The 14,865-nt window shown below is 35.1% G+C and overlaps 1 protein-coding gene across 1 annotated transcript in view; it reads right to left on the bottom strand.

Moving 5' to 3' along the window:
• Positions 1–14,617, bottom strand: part of LOC145663808 (uncharacterized) — a 30,341-nt gene extending 15,724 nt beyond the window's left edge. The window contains exon 1 of the mRNA XM_081729899.1: positions 14,444–14,617. Coding sequence (XP_081586025.1) covers positions 14,444–14,485 — 42 coding nt within the window. The 5' untranslated portion in view covers positions 14,486–14,617. The remainder of the gene's footprint in view (positions 1–14,443) is intronic.
• Between the last annotated feature and the right edge of the window lie 248 nt (positions 14,618–14,865).

Below are 14,865 nucleotides of genomic sequence, written 5' to 3'. Positions count from 1 at the left end.
AATTATGCCAAATATTGTATATTCATAAATACAATGCGGGGGCAAACCAGAGCTTGGGGGGCGCCACCAGGCCCCCTTAGGATCGGCGCCCTTGTTTGTAACTACTAGGTGCAATAGGTTAATAAGATCAAAAATGGAACATGTTCCTTGGACGTTGAATCCATATCAAAAAGAATTACTAGCTATGTCTTACTGTTTTTCTTCTTAGTAGAAACCGGAAATCGTTAATTTGAACCAATTCCGGATTGAATAGATAGTTAAGGAAGGAGATAGAATCTACTCTTGGGATGCTGAATCGACTGTAAAAGACTGCACCTCGATATCTCTGACCATTTTAGCTCTACGAAATCAGAAATGAAACCGGAAGTAGTAGTAAATTTCAACCACTTCCGGTTGGTAGAGTATTCCAGATCGTGTTGTATGTTCCCTTGACGCTATGAATGTGCTGCAGAAAACTCCATGTTTCTATCTACTACCATTTTTATACCTCACTGATAAATATTGAAACCGGAAATCGTTAATTCGAACAACGTCCGATTTGAATGTTAATTGAAAGGATAGAAGATATTCTTGGGAAGCTGAATCAATTGCATGTAACGGCATCTTGATATCTTTTACCGTTTTTGATTTATGAAGGTCAGCATTGAAACCGGAACTAGTAGTAAATTACAACAACTTCCGGTTTTGGTAGTGTTGCGGGGTGTGATGACACCCTGAATAATCAATTGCAGAAAACTCCTTGTCGCTATATATTTCCATTTTTGTTGTACGACAATAAATGTTGAAACTGGAAATGTTTTGTTTAACCACTTCTGGTCTGAATAGAGTTAAAGGAGGAGAAGTAACCTATTGTTCAGACCAGGGTGCGAAATCATTTGAAAATGGGGGGGGGGAAGAAGTTCAGCGATCCACACTAATGCTTCGTGGAGCCTCCAAAAAATTGAAATATTAATGGATTATTATTATTATTATTATTATTATTATTATTATTATTATTATTATTATTATTATTATTAATAATAATAATAATAATAATAATAATAATAATAATAATAATAATAATAATAAATGTTCAAACTAGTCGTAATTGTTATTTAAAAATACTTTAATGTTATTTATTCATTTCACCAAAATTGGTAAGTTATCTACTGCATTTAATATACACTTCGGTGCGTATGGTCCAGGGTTAGACTCTAGTGGGAGCACAGAACCCTTGTGTTTACCATTATATTGAAGATTACATTCGCGAAAATAGCAGTAGAGATATATAAGTCAGAAATAATAGTCCCTGAGAACCGATGTCTTAACCAAGCATTAGAACTACTAACTTGAAGCGCTCCACCTGGCAAGCCATAGATCCTCATGAGCTGTAGAGTCAGAGTATAGTTTTTATTATTATTTATGAAATTCTCGTTTCTACGTACGTAGTGTTTCAGTTTGGTCGTTCAGATATACGGTCACCTTTCTAAGTCTAAATAATACTATGTATCTATATTGTATTATTAGCAAGAATATATTATTATAAATAATGATTTCAATACAAATACTTGAAAGACAACAAAAAGCCGTGTTGCCTCAGTGGTAGAGCGCTCACCTCAGGTGCGTGGAATCATCGGCTGGATCCTAGCTCGCGCCAAATTCTGCTTGTGGTATACAAACAATTGTATTGGGGTTTTCTCGGGGTCTTCCCGCTTCCTTCTGTCTTAATCCACCCTTATAATTCATCTCATCATGACCGTCTTCCTTAGCCGTGGTGAATATTCATAGGACGTTAAACTTTAGAAAATAAAAGCACAAACACTATAATACGATTGATTTGCTGATTTAAGTTTAATGACCCTTTCCAACAGCGAGGCTATGAAATGTGGACTTACAGTTTAAGGTGAAATCCGAAATATTGTAATCGTTCAATTTTTTGTCCTGTGGCATCTGTGACTGTCGCGATACTTTTAAGTGTTGCAGCTGTAGATGACTTACTGAACACCTGGTAAAGTTCGCCTAACAAACATGCAAAGTTGTGAACAGCATTCACAACACCAAAAACTCTTTCAGAAACAAGATCAATTCGATGTGCCATGCAGTGTACGCTAATTAGGCACGGGTTGACATTTCTTCTAATTTGAGCAGCAACACCTTCGTTTCTCCCAGTAAACACTGCATCCCCGTCCGAACTAAATCCAACCAGTTTTTCTTTAAGATTAAAAATATCTATGCCATCTTCGGAAAATGCTTGAATAATTTTCTTTTTAAGGGATTTTGCATTGGCATTTTCTACAGGCACTAATTTATAAAAACGACAACAGGGTTTAGTTTCTTCGTCCACATATGTTCATATAACAGCAAGTGCTTATCCGCAAACCTGTTTGTAGGTTCGTCCACTGAAATTGAAAAACAATCTTGTTGTTTCAGAAATTTTACCAATTTTGCAGGTAACTGGTACGCTAGAGAATAAAGGTCTTCATCTCGTCAACAACCGAACAACCGAAAAAGTTAAACAGCTGATTCTTTTACAAATAAACTACGTTTTTTAAAACAGCATGCATTTAAAATTATTGTTTGTCTGAAAATTTTCATTATAGACCTACTTATATAATATTTTCCTATTAAGGTGTCCCCTCTTACAGAGTTTGGTGAGGGGAAAAAGCAAGTGTAAAATTTTTGGTGGGGGGAAAATCCCTCCGCCCCGGGATTTCGCACCCTGGTTCAGACGCTAAATCAATTGCCAAAAATCACATCTCGATATCTGTTACCGTTTTTGCTATGTAGAAATCAGAATTGAAACTGGATGTAATATTAAATTTGAACCACTTTTGGTTTTGATAGAGTGTTTGCAATAGTCATGGTATGTTGCTTCAGATACTGAGTCATTTCCAAAACACTGGTCATTAATTTTGCGCCACGTGAGTCATGCTCGACAAACACCGTGCGCGTGGATTTTCTCTGGGTACTCCCGATCCCTCCCACTTTCTTCAGTCAACTATTTCCTTCATTTCTCATCATTACCGTTTCCTTTAGCCTAGCCGATATAAATGTTGGACGTACAACTGAAAAATTTCATTTTCCAAAAGTCAAATGGGTCATTCCATACGAAGTGGTTCGGAGGTGGTTGCTCGACCATCTCCGAAAATTCTAAAAAAAATTAAGTGTGATGAACCTTGCGTATGAGAAGGTCAATAACATCATTCACGTTGTCGTATGTACGAGTGTACCTGAATGGCAGCCATCTTTGTTGTCGGTGGAGTGCGAATGTTTGCATTTACAAGCGTTTACGAAAATTACAGTTGCTCAGAATGGGGTACGAATCAGACGAGCGCCAAACAAAAATGAATCTTTACAGGAGAGACTGCAGTACACGGTGAATATGAACTTTCACGTCTATATAAATATGCAGGGTTGAAAACCAATACATGAAATCACTAGAAAAACTAGAGAAAATTACACTTTTAAACGGGTTGTATTTTGGAATGGCAAGAAGTGGGAGGTACATAAGTTTAGTGCTGAATACTATTGTATGTAAAGAGTCTGTAGAAATATCCACAGACATGATACTACTGACACTGTAGATTTATGGGGGTCCGAAAATTAAAGTTTGTGATTTTGATGTCATTTTTGGGGCGTAATATCTCAGGAGGGCAAAATGCTAAAAAAAATTGCTGCTTATGCCACAGAGTAATTCTGTATGTAATAAACGATTGCAAAATAATATATATATATATATATATATATATATATATATATATATATATATATATGACTCATATTACATGGAGAAAAGAGAGAAAACATGGTAAAATGCGAAGAAAGCACCTGCATGACAATGGTCGTAGCTCAGAAAAAATTAAATGTTTGGATATGTTTCATGCTAGATCTCAAAAACTACTCATGATGATGCAACTAGACCCGCTTTTGTTTGTGTTCAGTTATGCAAAAGCTTGCGAGTAGCGTTTGTTCCATCTTTCTAGCTCCATGATCATTGCCACGTCTATATGGTAAGGGGGTTAGCTCCCCCTTGCATTCCCCTTGGGACATACATCGTCGAACTGGATCGCGGTATTAAGGCACTTAATGTATCAGCAAAGTGTCATTAAATCCAATTCAAGTTACAGAAGTTAATATGTTCACAAGGTTGCGTTATATAGGATTGACTAACCTTTGGCTACCTGGGAACTACGCCTCCAGACCCCCTGTTTGCTTGGCCTACGGCTTCGAACCTCTAAGAGATAAGACTATTTAAATAACATGGAAATTACTCCTGATCCCACCAATAGGTACCTTAAAAACTAAAAATATTCACTTTTGGCAATTTTCCTGTGGGTTAGTCCCGGAAGTCTACAATCATGCCAAATTTCATCATTCTAATCCTGCCGGAAGTGCCTAAACATTTTGTGGTGTAGAAGATGTCCCTTGGATCTTTCAGTTCCCCATAAAACCTCTGTACGGTTGAAAATCTTTATTTTTGGTCATTTACTTGAGTGAAGCTAACAGCAACACAAAAGCATACCGAATTTAAAGTTTTTATTCCAAGTACCTAAAATATGAGATTATTATATGTCAAAAAAAAAAAAAAAAAGAGAGAGAGAGAGAGAGCCCATTTAAATAGCATGCAGGATTTCTTCATCCTGCCTTTGGACCCTCTAAAAATTAAAAAATCTTGCAGCTGAGACTCTGCCGATTCAGCATTCTACAGTTTCAAGTTCAATGTTATAAACAAGACCATGTGCTTCAGTATCTTAACGATTACGTCAACTATTTATACGGGAGAAAAGACAGGAACTATCCAAGACATTGAAAGATGATGTTTTCAAATTGACAAATTAACTTTCTTGTATGTTTATTCTGCAAATATTGATTGATTGATTGATTGATTGGTTTAGTGCTACATTTTATTATTTGTTAACGCTAGTGATTCAAGTGTTTTTTTTAGTGATGTGTGATTAATTATTATTTTTATATATATATAACATACATAAAGTTCATATAATACAAAGTATATATACAGTGCGTTCAATAAGTAATTGGACCTGAAACGACAGCGTTCCTCTTTTCGTCGTTCAGTAAGATTTAGTGGCGGGAATGTAGAGATATTGGATTACCCTCATACTATTAATATTCAGTATATAAACAAATCAATATTTAAAAACGATTATTTTATCTTTATTTTATTTTATTTTATTATTATTATTATTATTATTATTATTATTATTATTATTATTATTATTATTATTATTATTATTATTATTATTTTACTTTTTTCTCTTTATTTTCTGTGGATGATGAGAAACAGACACAACTTGAAATAATAAGACAGTCAGCAAACATTTCAAAATTCTCTTTAGTAGACGATTCGTCATTCTTCATTCTTGGTAAATTTATGTAACTTATGTAATCTGATGTAACCAAAGCGTTCTGTAACTGTTGACATATTATTAAATAAGTCGAGAATTCCATTTACCTTGCACTTTCCTGAATCCTTACACGTGCGTACTTTGGATGTTTTTACGTAATTTCGACGGCCATCTTCCTACTTTGGTTGATATAAAAACGTCCTAGGACCCGGAAGAAGGGGGTAGCACTCGAGAAGCGGGGAAGTACACGAGGAGCGCTAAAGTTCAGGAGGAGCGAGTGTGAGCAACGGCAGGAGAGACCTATTCCAAGTTCCACGCCAATTCGACACAGAAGCCGAGACATGGAGACCACCAGTCGACGACCAGGAACGGAGGTACGGAATACACATCCAAGGTCCTAAACGCCAAAACAACCTTCCTTTTCTTTCTTCCTAAACAGACTCTCGACTCTCTCTTTTTTTATATATTTGTTTTTATTTATTTCTACCCACATGACCTACAAACCAATACGCTCGTCGTCTTCTCAGATGCCTCCCATTTCTAGCAGTGAGCTATATTTCCAAAATTAACGATTATAGTTTCTTTTCTTTCTTCAAAACGACGACGAAAGCATTCCTTCCGAATGCACAAGCGTAAGAGTACCTTAAAAACTAAAAATATTCACTTTTGGCAATTTTCCTGTGGGTTAGTCCCGGAAGTCTACAATCATGCCAAATTTCATCATTCTAATCCTGCCGGAAGTGCCTAAACATTTTGGGGTGTAGAAGATGTCCCTTAGATCTTTCAGTTCCCCATAAAACCTCTGTACGGTTGAAAATCTTTATTTTTGGTCATTTACTTGAGTGAAGCTAACAGCAACACAAAAGCATACCGAATTTAAAGTTTTTATTCCAAGTACCTAAAATATGAGATTATTATATAAGTCCCCCCCCCCCAAAAAAAAGAGAGAGAGAGAACCCATTTAAATAGCATGCAGGATTTCTTCACCCTGCCTTTGGACCCTCTAAAAATTAAAAATATTAACTTTTGGCAATTTTTCTGTGGGTTAATACTTGAAAGCTACAATCATGTCAAATTTCGCCTTTACACGTCAACCGGAAGTAGTGAAGTAGTATGTGCTAACAAATACCGCAAAATAAAACGAAAATTTTCGTTACTTTGACGCAAATCAATACGGAATGAGGCCTGTTATCAAATGTGAGCAAATTACTGTTACTATTAGGATATTATTGTTATTTTATATACCTTGGTTATTATTACTGAAGACATTTGAGAATTTAATGCCGCATCTAAATTCGCAGAAGGGATCTGACAAAATAATAATAAAAAGAACATGTATGATCAACAAGCATTGAAGAAAGGAGGGGTGTGAAGTATGCAGGTTTCATGATAGATCCAGGAAAATAGGCGACAAATAAACAACGTTGGCAACCTCAGTTGTAGACTGATGGTTACATTATCTGAGGAGAGTACTGAATATAGACGTCTATTTGTACTGTTTTCTAGAGAGTTTTGTGTTTTACTGTCATCAAAATAATAATAATAATAATAATAATAATAATAATAATAATAATAATAATAATAATAATAATAATAATTAGAGACCGGGTGTTAGGCAAAATGCCTATTCTTTAATATTAAAGATATGATCCAAAATAACACTTTAAAATTTATATGGGGGTTTATAGTTTCGATTTAAGCCAATTTTATTTTGCCTATATCGCCCCTTACTGCCTAAATAATCACTTTAGTGCTTAATGTTGCCTATTCTACGCATTTCCTTAAAAAAAGATATAAAAGATTGGAAAAAGATATAATTTATATAATATAAATAACACACATATATTAGGTGTTTGTAAACACAAGCATGTGATAACATTACAATATATATATATATATATATATATATATATATATATATATATATATATATATATATATATATATATATATATATATATATATATATATATATACAGTGGAGTCTCGTTAATTCGAACTTGGATAATTCGAACAGAAGTCCATTTCCCTTGAAAACTGTATTGAAAACAATAGTAAAAAGTCGTGGATAAATCGAACTTTTGAACCTATGTTTTGGATAATTCGAAGTAAATACAGTTGAAAAGTTTTAATGTTGGACAGATGTAAACAGAGAAATACAGTTTTAACGTGTTTTCAGTTATCCACATGCAGCCATAGGGAAGAGTAATACAAAAGATAAATAGAAAACCTATGTAATGATAAACATGAAGGTGAGTTGAGGAAGAAGTAAAGATTGAGAACGTGTGCCAATCTCATCTTGTTTCAGAATTGGTTGAAAATTTAAGATGAATTATTGACAAAGTCAACCAAATGTTATTAATATCGTATTCCACGCAATACATGAAACTCAAGATTTATTGACCGTACAAAAACAATCAAATTTAAGCCAATGAGGTTTACGAATTCTTAAAAGTGAGAACAGAATATTCAAATCGTTATAGGAGTTTAATTGTTTGGGCTATTCAATGTATGTTGTAGTGTTGTACGTAAATATATTTTCCATTGTGCACGTAGTTTGAATTATGCGGAGTCAATGTCGTTTGTTATTTGCGGTATTCGATCACGCAAATAATAAGCTGCTTTAAAGGTATAGTCTACACCATATGAATATGTTTTTGATGCACAGTACTTTGGTTTGTTTGTTGTTATATATGTGAAAATGAATATTGCTGGATAATTCGAATTTTGGATAATTCGAAGTTTTTTCGTGTCCCCTTGGACTTCGAATTAAAAAGAGTCCACTGTATACAGTAAAAGAAGATATTCTTTGAATATTATCTATGGCTTGGATCTATTTTTTAATTGTATTAAGTATTTATCTTCATTGTTTCGAGTCACATTTTAGTGCCTATTTTACTGCCTGTTTTTGAATTTTTAAGTGTCTATTTGCCTGCCTATTTTCCAGGTTTTTAATGCCTAAACATGCGATCTCTAATAATAATAAATGTTAAAAGTACCTTCATGACTCTTTTCTGCTTGTCTTCTCCGAGGTATTGGTGGTCGTTAAGCAGAGGTTAGCATATTACTGAAGATATACCACATTGACTTGATCCTTAGTCTTCCGTTTCAAGCGCTGCTATCGGCTGAAGGAATTCCACTCGCTTTCTCTCGCTTAGCAACAGCTGAACCCTTATTGGCTCAACGCGTGGGTGTGTGACGGTGCGAGCTTTAGTTCGCATTTTTGTCGCGGCTCAAGACATTTTGGCAGCACAATAACTCCTAGCTACAGCACATGTTAAGACAACTCTTAATAACCAAAAGTAAGAAACGGCAATTTTTTGTACTGATAACACACTTTGAAAGTCCAGGACATTGCGACACATTTGCTCAATTATTTATTAACAATAATAAATATTATGATAATATAAGGTAATAATTTCTTATAAAACAATGATTTTATGTAATACTGAGAATTGTCGCTGGCGTTGACTGGTACACTCTGTCTCAAAATTAATTTTAACTAATTATTAAATACTTCATGATTTTTAAATCCTAAAATTTGAAAACACTCTAACAACACCGGTTGAGAACCAGTGAACTAGTCAACTGTCAACATTGACCCACCCTTCATTGTGTTTGTTTACTTTGCTAAGTAATTCAATTACCAACGTAATCGCTATAATTGAAAAAAATGCGAATGAGAGTGCGATTTTGTAACTGTTTAAAAAAAATGGCGATAAATTGTTGAGAATTAGCACCATACACTCTATACACTATGTAGGGACAAAATATCTTTAAACTTTTCCTTGCATTTACTAATTGCCAAAAATACCGACAGTTAGCTTTTGTTTTTCAATTACGAATTCTCAAACATGCAAATAACTAACCTACGTAAGATAAATGTATTTTTCAACTTTTTTCGATTTGATAATTCTCAACAATGCCGACAAATAGCCTACGTACGGCCAACACATTTTGGAATTACTAATTCTCAATCTTGCTGACATTTGTACTACGTAGGGCCAATTTTTTTCTTATAATTAGCAACCATGCCGATAATTAGCCTACGTAAGGCTAATTTTTTTCTTGCAATTACTATTTAACATGGGCTTAACGTACTTTTCAACTTTCTTTGCCATTACTAATTTCCTATCATGTCGACAATTAGTCAACGAAGAGCCAGCTTTTATTCTATTTTATTTATTGTGTTATTATGATTATTTTGAAGATACTAATTCCGAACCATACTGATAACACTAGTCAACCTTTTTTTTTCTCTAACTGGCATGAGAACAGATGATTTTTATGTTTTCGGGTGTGCTGATAACAAAAACGTTAATGCAAATGCAAGATTAGCTCTCGTTTTGAAGTTATGATAATTTTACGTTATTACTTATATATGCTTATGCGTATTTAGCCTACCTTGTTGTTATCCCTCGCAGGGAGGTCACTGAAGACGCAACTGCTTTGTTTGGCGTTTGTAGTTTTCAGCTGGTGATTCCTGATTAGTGTCTAGCAGTAATCATCAAACATTGATGCATTCCACTTTGCCTGGTATCTCATTTCCATGCCCGAAATTTGCTGGTGGAAGCATCTTCCGTGCTTATCGCTTGCAGCACCACAGTTGTCAGGAAATAAGTCTAAGTGCGAATCCAAGAAACGTAATTTTAAGGACATGTTGCACCCAGTCAATCATAGCAGAGCAGAAGATTTGCCACAAGATCCTTATAGTTTTCTGCCCTCTTATTTCCTAAAATGTTTGTTGATACTTGAACAAAGGCATCCCAAGCTAACTTTTCATCGCCTGTCAGGATGGTGTTGAAATTCTCATCTTTGTACAGTTTGCGTATCTGGACAGCCGCAAAAATTGCCTCTTTTATTTTCGCCTTGCTAAGATGGAAATTTCTCGCACAAATAGAGAAATTCTTCCCCAGTTTTGTCCATGACCTTAACGAAGCTTTTCATTAGGCCCAATTTTACATGAAGAGCAGGGAGAATTATGTTGTTGGATTCGATAAGTACTTCGTACGTAACATTATAAGGTCCTGGTTCAAGTGATTGACGCTTAGGCCTATCTTTCTTTTTATAATGAAGTGTTTTGGCGCGGCTATCCTAGAGGTACAGTTAACAACATAATTTTGTGTAGCCCTGTTGTAGCCCAAGTATTATGCCTATGACTTTCAGCTCAATGGAAATCTGCCATTTAAACTTGTCATAGTTCAATCGCAATAACAATTGTTATCATATGTTTCTTTCATGTAAGTTGCATACCCAACCGGAATCGATGATAACACGTTATTATATGCAGTAGGACACGCCTGCTTATTTTGGAGGAGTCGACGAACAACCTCCACTCATCACTTTTATAGTCAATGCCCATAGCTGCCATTAGTCCTTCTACATCACTACAAAATACCAAGTTCTTTTCACTTTTGAAAAATGGAAGGAATGACATATGGCGGTTACGGAACGCAGTCACATTGACCGTTCTATCAAGGCAGTACCACCGTTGTAGTCTTGACGCCAACAGTTAAGCTTTATCTTTCGGATATGTCAAGGAAGACATTTTCTTCTTGGAAATACCATGTGTTAATGGAGTTTTCATACAAAAGTAACAATCGTTCACATAGTTTGATGGTTCTCGCCAGATCATGGGTATAGCAAAGCCCATGGAAGATCTTTCACGATTCAACCACGAATGAAGACTCGAAACAGAAAATATGCAACATACATGAGGAGCCCATGGTTTGTCCTGGTCCCCGATTTCACGGCCAAAGTACAGTTTGTACGCCTTCCTAATATATGGCGTTATTTGCCTCCTTTGCGACTTCAATATAGCCTGTCCGCAAATGTAACACAAATTGTCAGCACTATTTACACATTTGCTAGGCATATTGAATCACAGGAATTATATGACTACACGCACCAACTACACTTCAGTAACACGTTCTTTCAGCACCCAAACACAACACAGCGTATAACAGACTGAAACTACACTTAAATAAAACATGGTCTACTCCTCCCTTCCTCTTCCCCTCCCCCTTGTAGCTATGAGCCCGGGCTAAAAAATACTGACAAAATATACACAGCTATTGTCCTACAGGAAACGCAATCATTCTGTCTACCATCAGTGGCCTATGTGGGAAGGGATTGACAATGAATGCAATAAAATATAATCATAATTAATTTCATCTCCCCCCCCCCTTAACTTGAAAACGAGAGCTAATTCGAGTTTTTCATTGTCGTTTTCGTTATCAGCGTGGTCGATATAATAATAATAATAATAAAAACATTTATTTCATTCCAGTTACATTTTCACTATTGGCTAGTGTAATTAGCCTAAGTAGTTTTTTTTTTTTTTTTTTTTTTTTTTGTAATTACTAATTCTCAATCTTGCTGCTAATTACCTAACGTAGGGTCAATTTATTTTCCTACCATTTTTTAAAATTACTAATTCCCAAGCATATTGATCATTGGCTTGCCAAGTGTGCAGCTAACATTTTCGTCTTTATTCGATTTTAATGCTGACGTTGATGCATAGTCTAACCTCTTTCTCCGTCTCTCTCTTTTTCTTTCCACTATACTTTCTCTATACTTTCTGTCTACGTGTACCATATTTCTCCACTGTAAATACAGGACGCATGTTATAAATAATAATAATAATAATAATAATAATAATAATAATAATAATAATAATAATAATAATAATAATAATAATAACCCGCACGTCTTGCGCAAGACCAGGACACTATTGTTGTCTGAATGATTGAATATGATACAAAATTAAAACTATTCATGGCTAGCAAAGTAGTTTTAATAACACGTTAATAATATCTTTCATTAAGAATTTCTCGATAATTACTCGAATTTAAGACATCCTCGAATCTAAGACGTCCCCCGATTTTGCTGGGTTAAATTAAGGAAAAATAGTAATATGTTCATTTTTACTATTATTAAAGCGTTCTTTGATATTGGTCATTTTCGGTGATTTTTATATATCCCTCTCCCTTCAATATGTTGCGGGGCACGGTATCGGAAGTATCATTGTTCATCTCAGCAACCCCAAAAACGTGTCACTGTTCATCTCCGCGACAGCAAAAACTAGAGATTCGACACTAATATCGGTCATTTTCGATCATTTTCAAATGTCTCTCCCCCTCCTTTCAAATGTGTCTCCCCCTCCCTTAAGTTACACGTCAAAGTGATATGACAAAAAACATTTCAGATTCGAACTTCGTCTAGGTTGATGAAAATTTGATTTAGATCGGTCAGGTGGTTGAAAATTTGATCATCTCCTCCCCCTTCCCTACGTTGCATCGACAAAGTTAAATGATAAAAAGTATCCCAGGCCCGAATGTCATGTGTGTTGACGTTTGATTTTTTTTACATATATATATACCCCTTCCCCTCCCCTACATTGTGCCGTCAAAGTAAAATAATGAAAACATCCCAGGCCGGACCTTATCTATGTTGAAAGTTTGATTGAGATCGGTCGGGTGGTTCAAGAGTTATTAAGTTTTATTCATTTTCATATATTTACCCTCCTCCCCTCCCCTCCCTTTTGTTCTACCATCAAAATAAAATAATAAATAACTTCCCAGGTTCGAACTTCATCTATGTTCAAAATTTGATTGAGATCGATCAGGTGGTTCAAGAGTTACTAACTCAAGAACATGGTCACTTTTATTTTTATATTTATTGATTTTTGTGTATCTCCTCCTCCTCCCCATCCCCTACGTTGTTCCGAAAAGTGAAATGGTAAAATCCATCCCAGGCACGAACGTCATCTATGCTGAAAATTTTATCGAGATTGGTTGTTTGGTTCAAGAGTTATTAAGTTGTATTTATTTTTTATAATTCCCCCTCTTGCCCTTCCCCTAAGTTCTACCGTCAAAGTGGATAGCTAAAAACACTCCCAGGCCAGGACCAGTGTTGCCAATTTGGGAGAAAAGTCGCTAAATCTAGAGGTTTTGACTTCCAGAATAGCGTCAAAACATAACCTTTCCGATTAATGACTTTTTGGTGATTTTTAAGTGATGATTTGGCGACTTATTTACAAATCTAGCGTTTTTTGGGATGTGAACAAATCAAGCACTGTTCTGAAATGTTTTGTATATTGAAAATGTTTTATATGTTTGTTTTCACTTTTACTTAATTGAATTAACCCAAGCGTCAATGAGTTTGGGTAATATACAACCCATATAGCGTGTGATATCTCCAGAATCCCGCTTTGTTTTCTGATAGGCTACGTCTTATCATCTAACGGAAAACAATTTTAACCTTCCATGTCATTTAACTAGCAGAGCTTCCATTGAAAGGCAGAAATAATACAGTATTACTTCTAAAAGCTCGAGTAAGCGGGAAATGGGTGTAAGTTTTTTCTATGTGAAGGTTAAATTTCATGGGTTTTTTCCTAGAGAGCTTTCATGAATGGGAATTGAACCTCTGGGTTCTATAGGACATAGAGTTGATTTTGAGTTCAACGTCCCGTTCGCAGCGAAGCGATATGATACGTGGACCTACTAACATGAAATCCGAACCACATGTGTTCCCGCCGAATTTTTTAGCCACTTTTCATCCCAAATTGGAGTCATTTCACCTCCAACTTAGCTACTTTTCGTGTCAACTTTTTGGCAACTCTAGCCAGAACTGCATCCACGTCAAAAATTTGATCGAGATCAGTCGGATGGTTCAAGAGATTAAGAGTCACAAACATAGTCACTTTCAATTTGGATCTGAACTTTTTTGTTCACAGACACCGTTATTAATATATAGATAATAATCTTTAAGCAGATTTCTAAACATACATACATGCAATACATAATTTATCTTGATGTTTAAAGATATTGACTTTTCTTTTTAAACAATACACTTAACTATCATTTTGATTAATAGGTAGCTCGTACTTCCTAAGGTCATTTCTAACACCAATTAATATTTAACAACGGTTTTCATTGGTGTATCTCGTACGTTCCTGTTTGTTCGTAACTGAAGCGAAGATTTGACACTGCGCTTTCAGAGAAGTCTTTTACTATATATAAACTCCTACCTTTTAGTAATCCTAACGTTAGTAATCGTCTTAAAACTATTTGTAGAAGAAAACAAATTTTACTCACCAATTCTAGAACTTTAAGAACAATGAATTTATCACAAGCCATTCGTTGAAGAAATATAGACACTACGAACTCTTCACGTTCTGTCTTCCTAACTATGTCACAAGTAATAAATATACAAACTGAGGTTAATAATTTGAGAATAGCACTGCCACCATATTAACACAAATATGCACAAACACAAGTAATGATTGCATTATTTTTAACTTAAAAAAATGGAAAAAAGAAAGAAAAAGCATATGACCAATCGGCACTAAAAGGAAAACCCCACTAATGATAAACACTTTCAAGGAATGTTACTAAATGGAAATGGTTACTGCAGGTGGCTTACTAACGTTAAGGAAAAATACATGTTCAAGTGTAATAGTGTTGATAACGATAGCTGTGAAAAGCCTTAATAAGTCTTCGTTACGTTAGCTTGCGCT

The sequence above is a fragment of the Thermobia domestica genome, chromosome 11, assembly GCF_964235325.1.
Source record: "Thermobia domestica chromosome 11, izTheDome1.hap1.1, whole genome shotgun sequence".
Taxonomy (NCBI): Eukaryota; Metazoa; Arthropoda; class Insecta; order Zygentoma; family Lepismatidae; genus Thermobia; species Thermobia domestica.
This window is presented reverse-complemented; position numbering and strand designations above follow the sequence as displayed.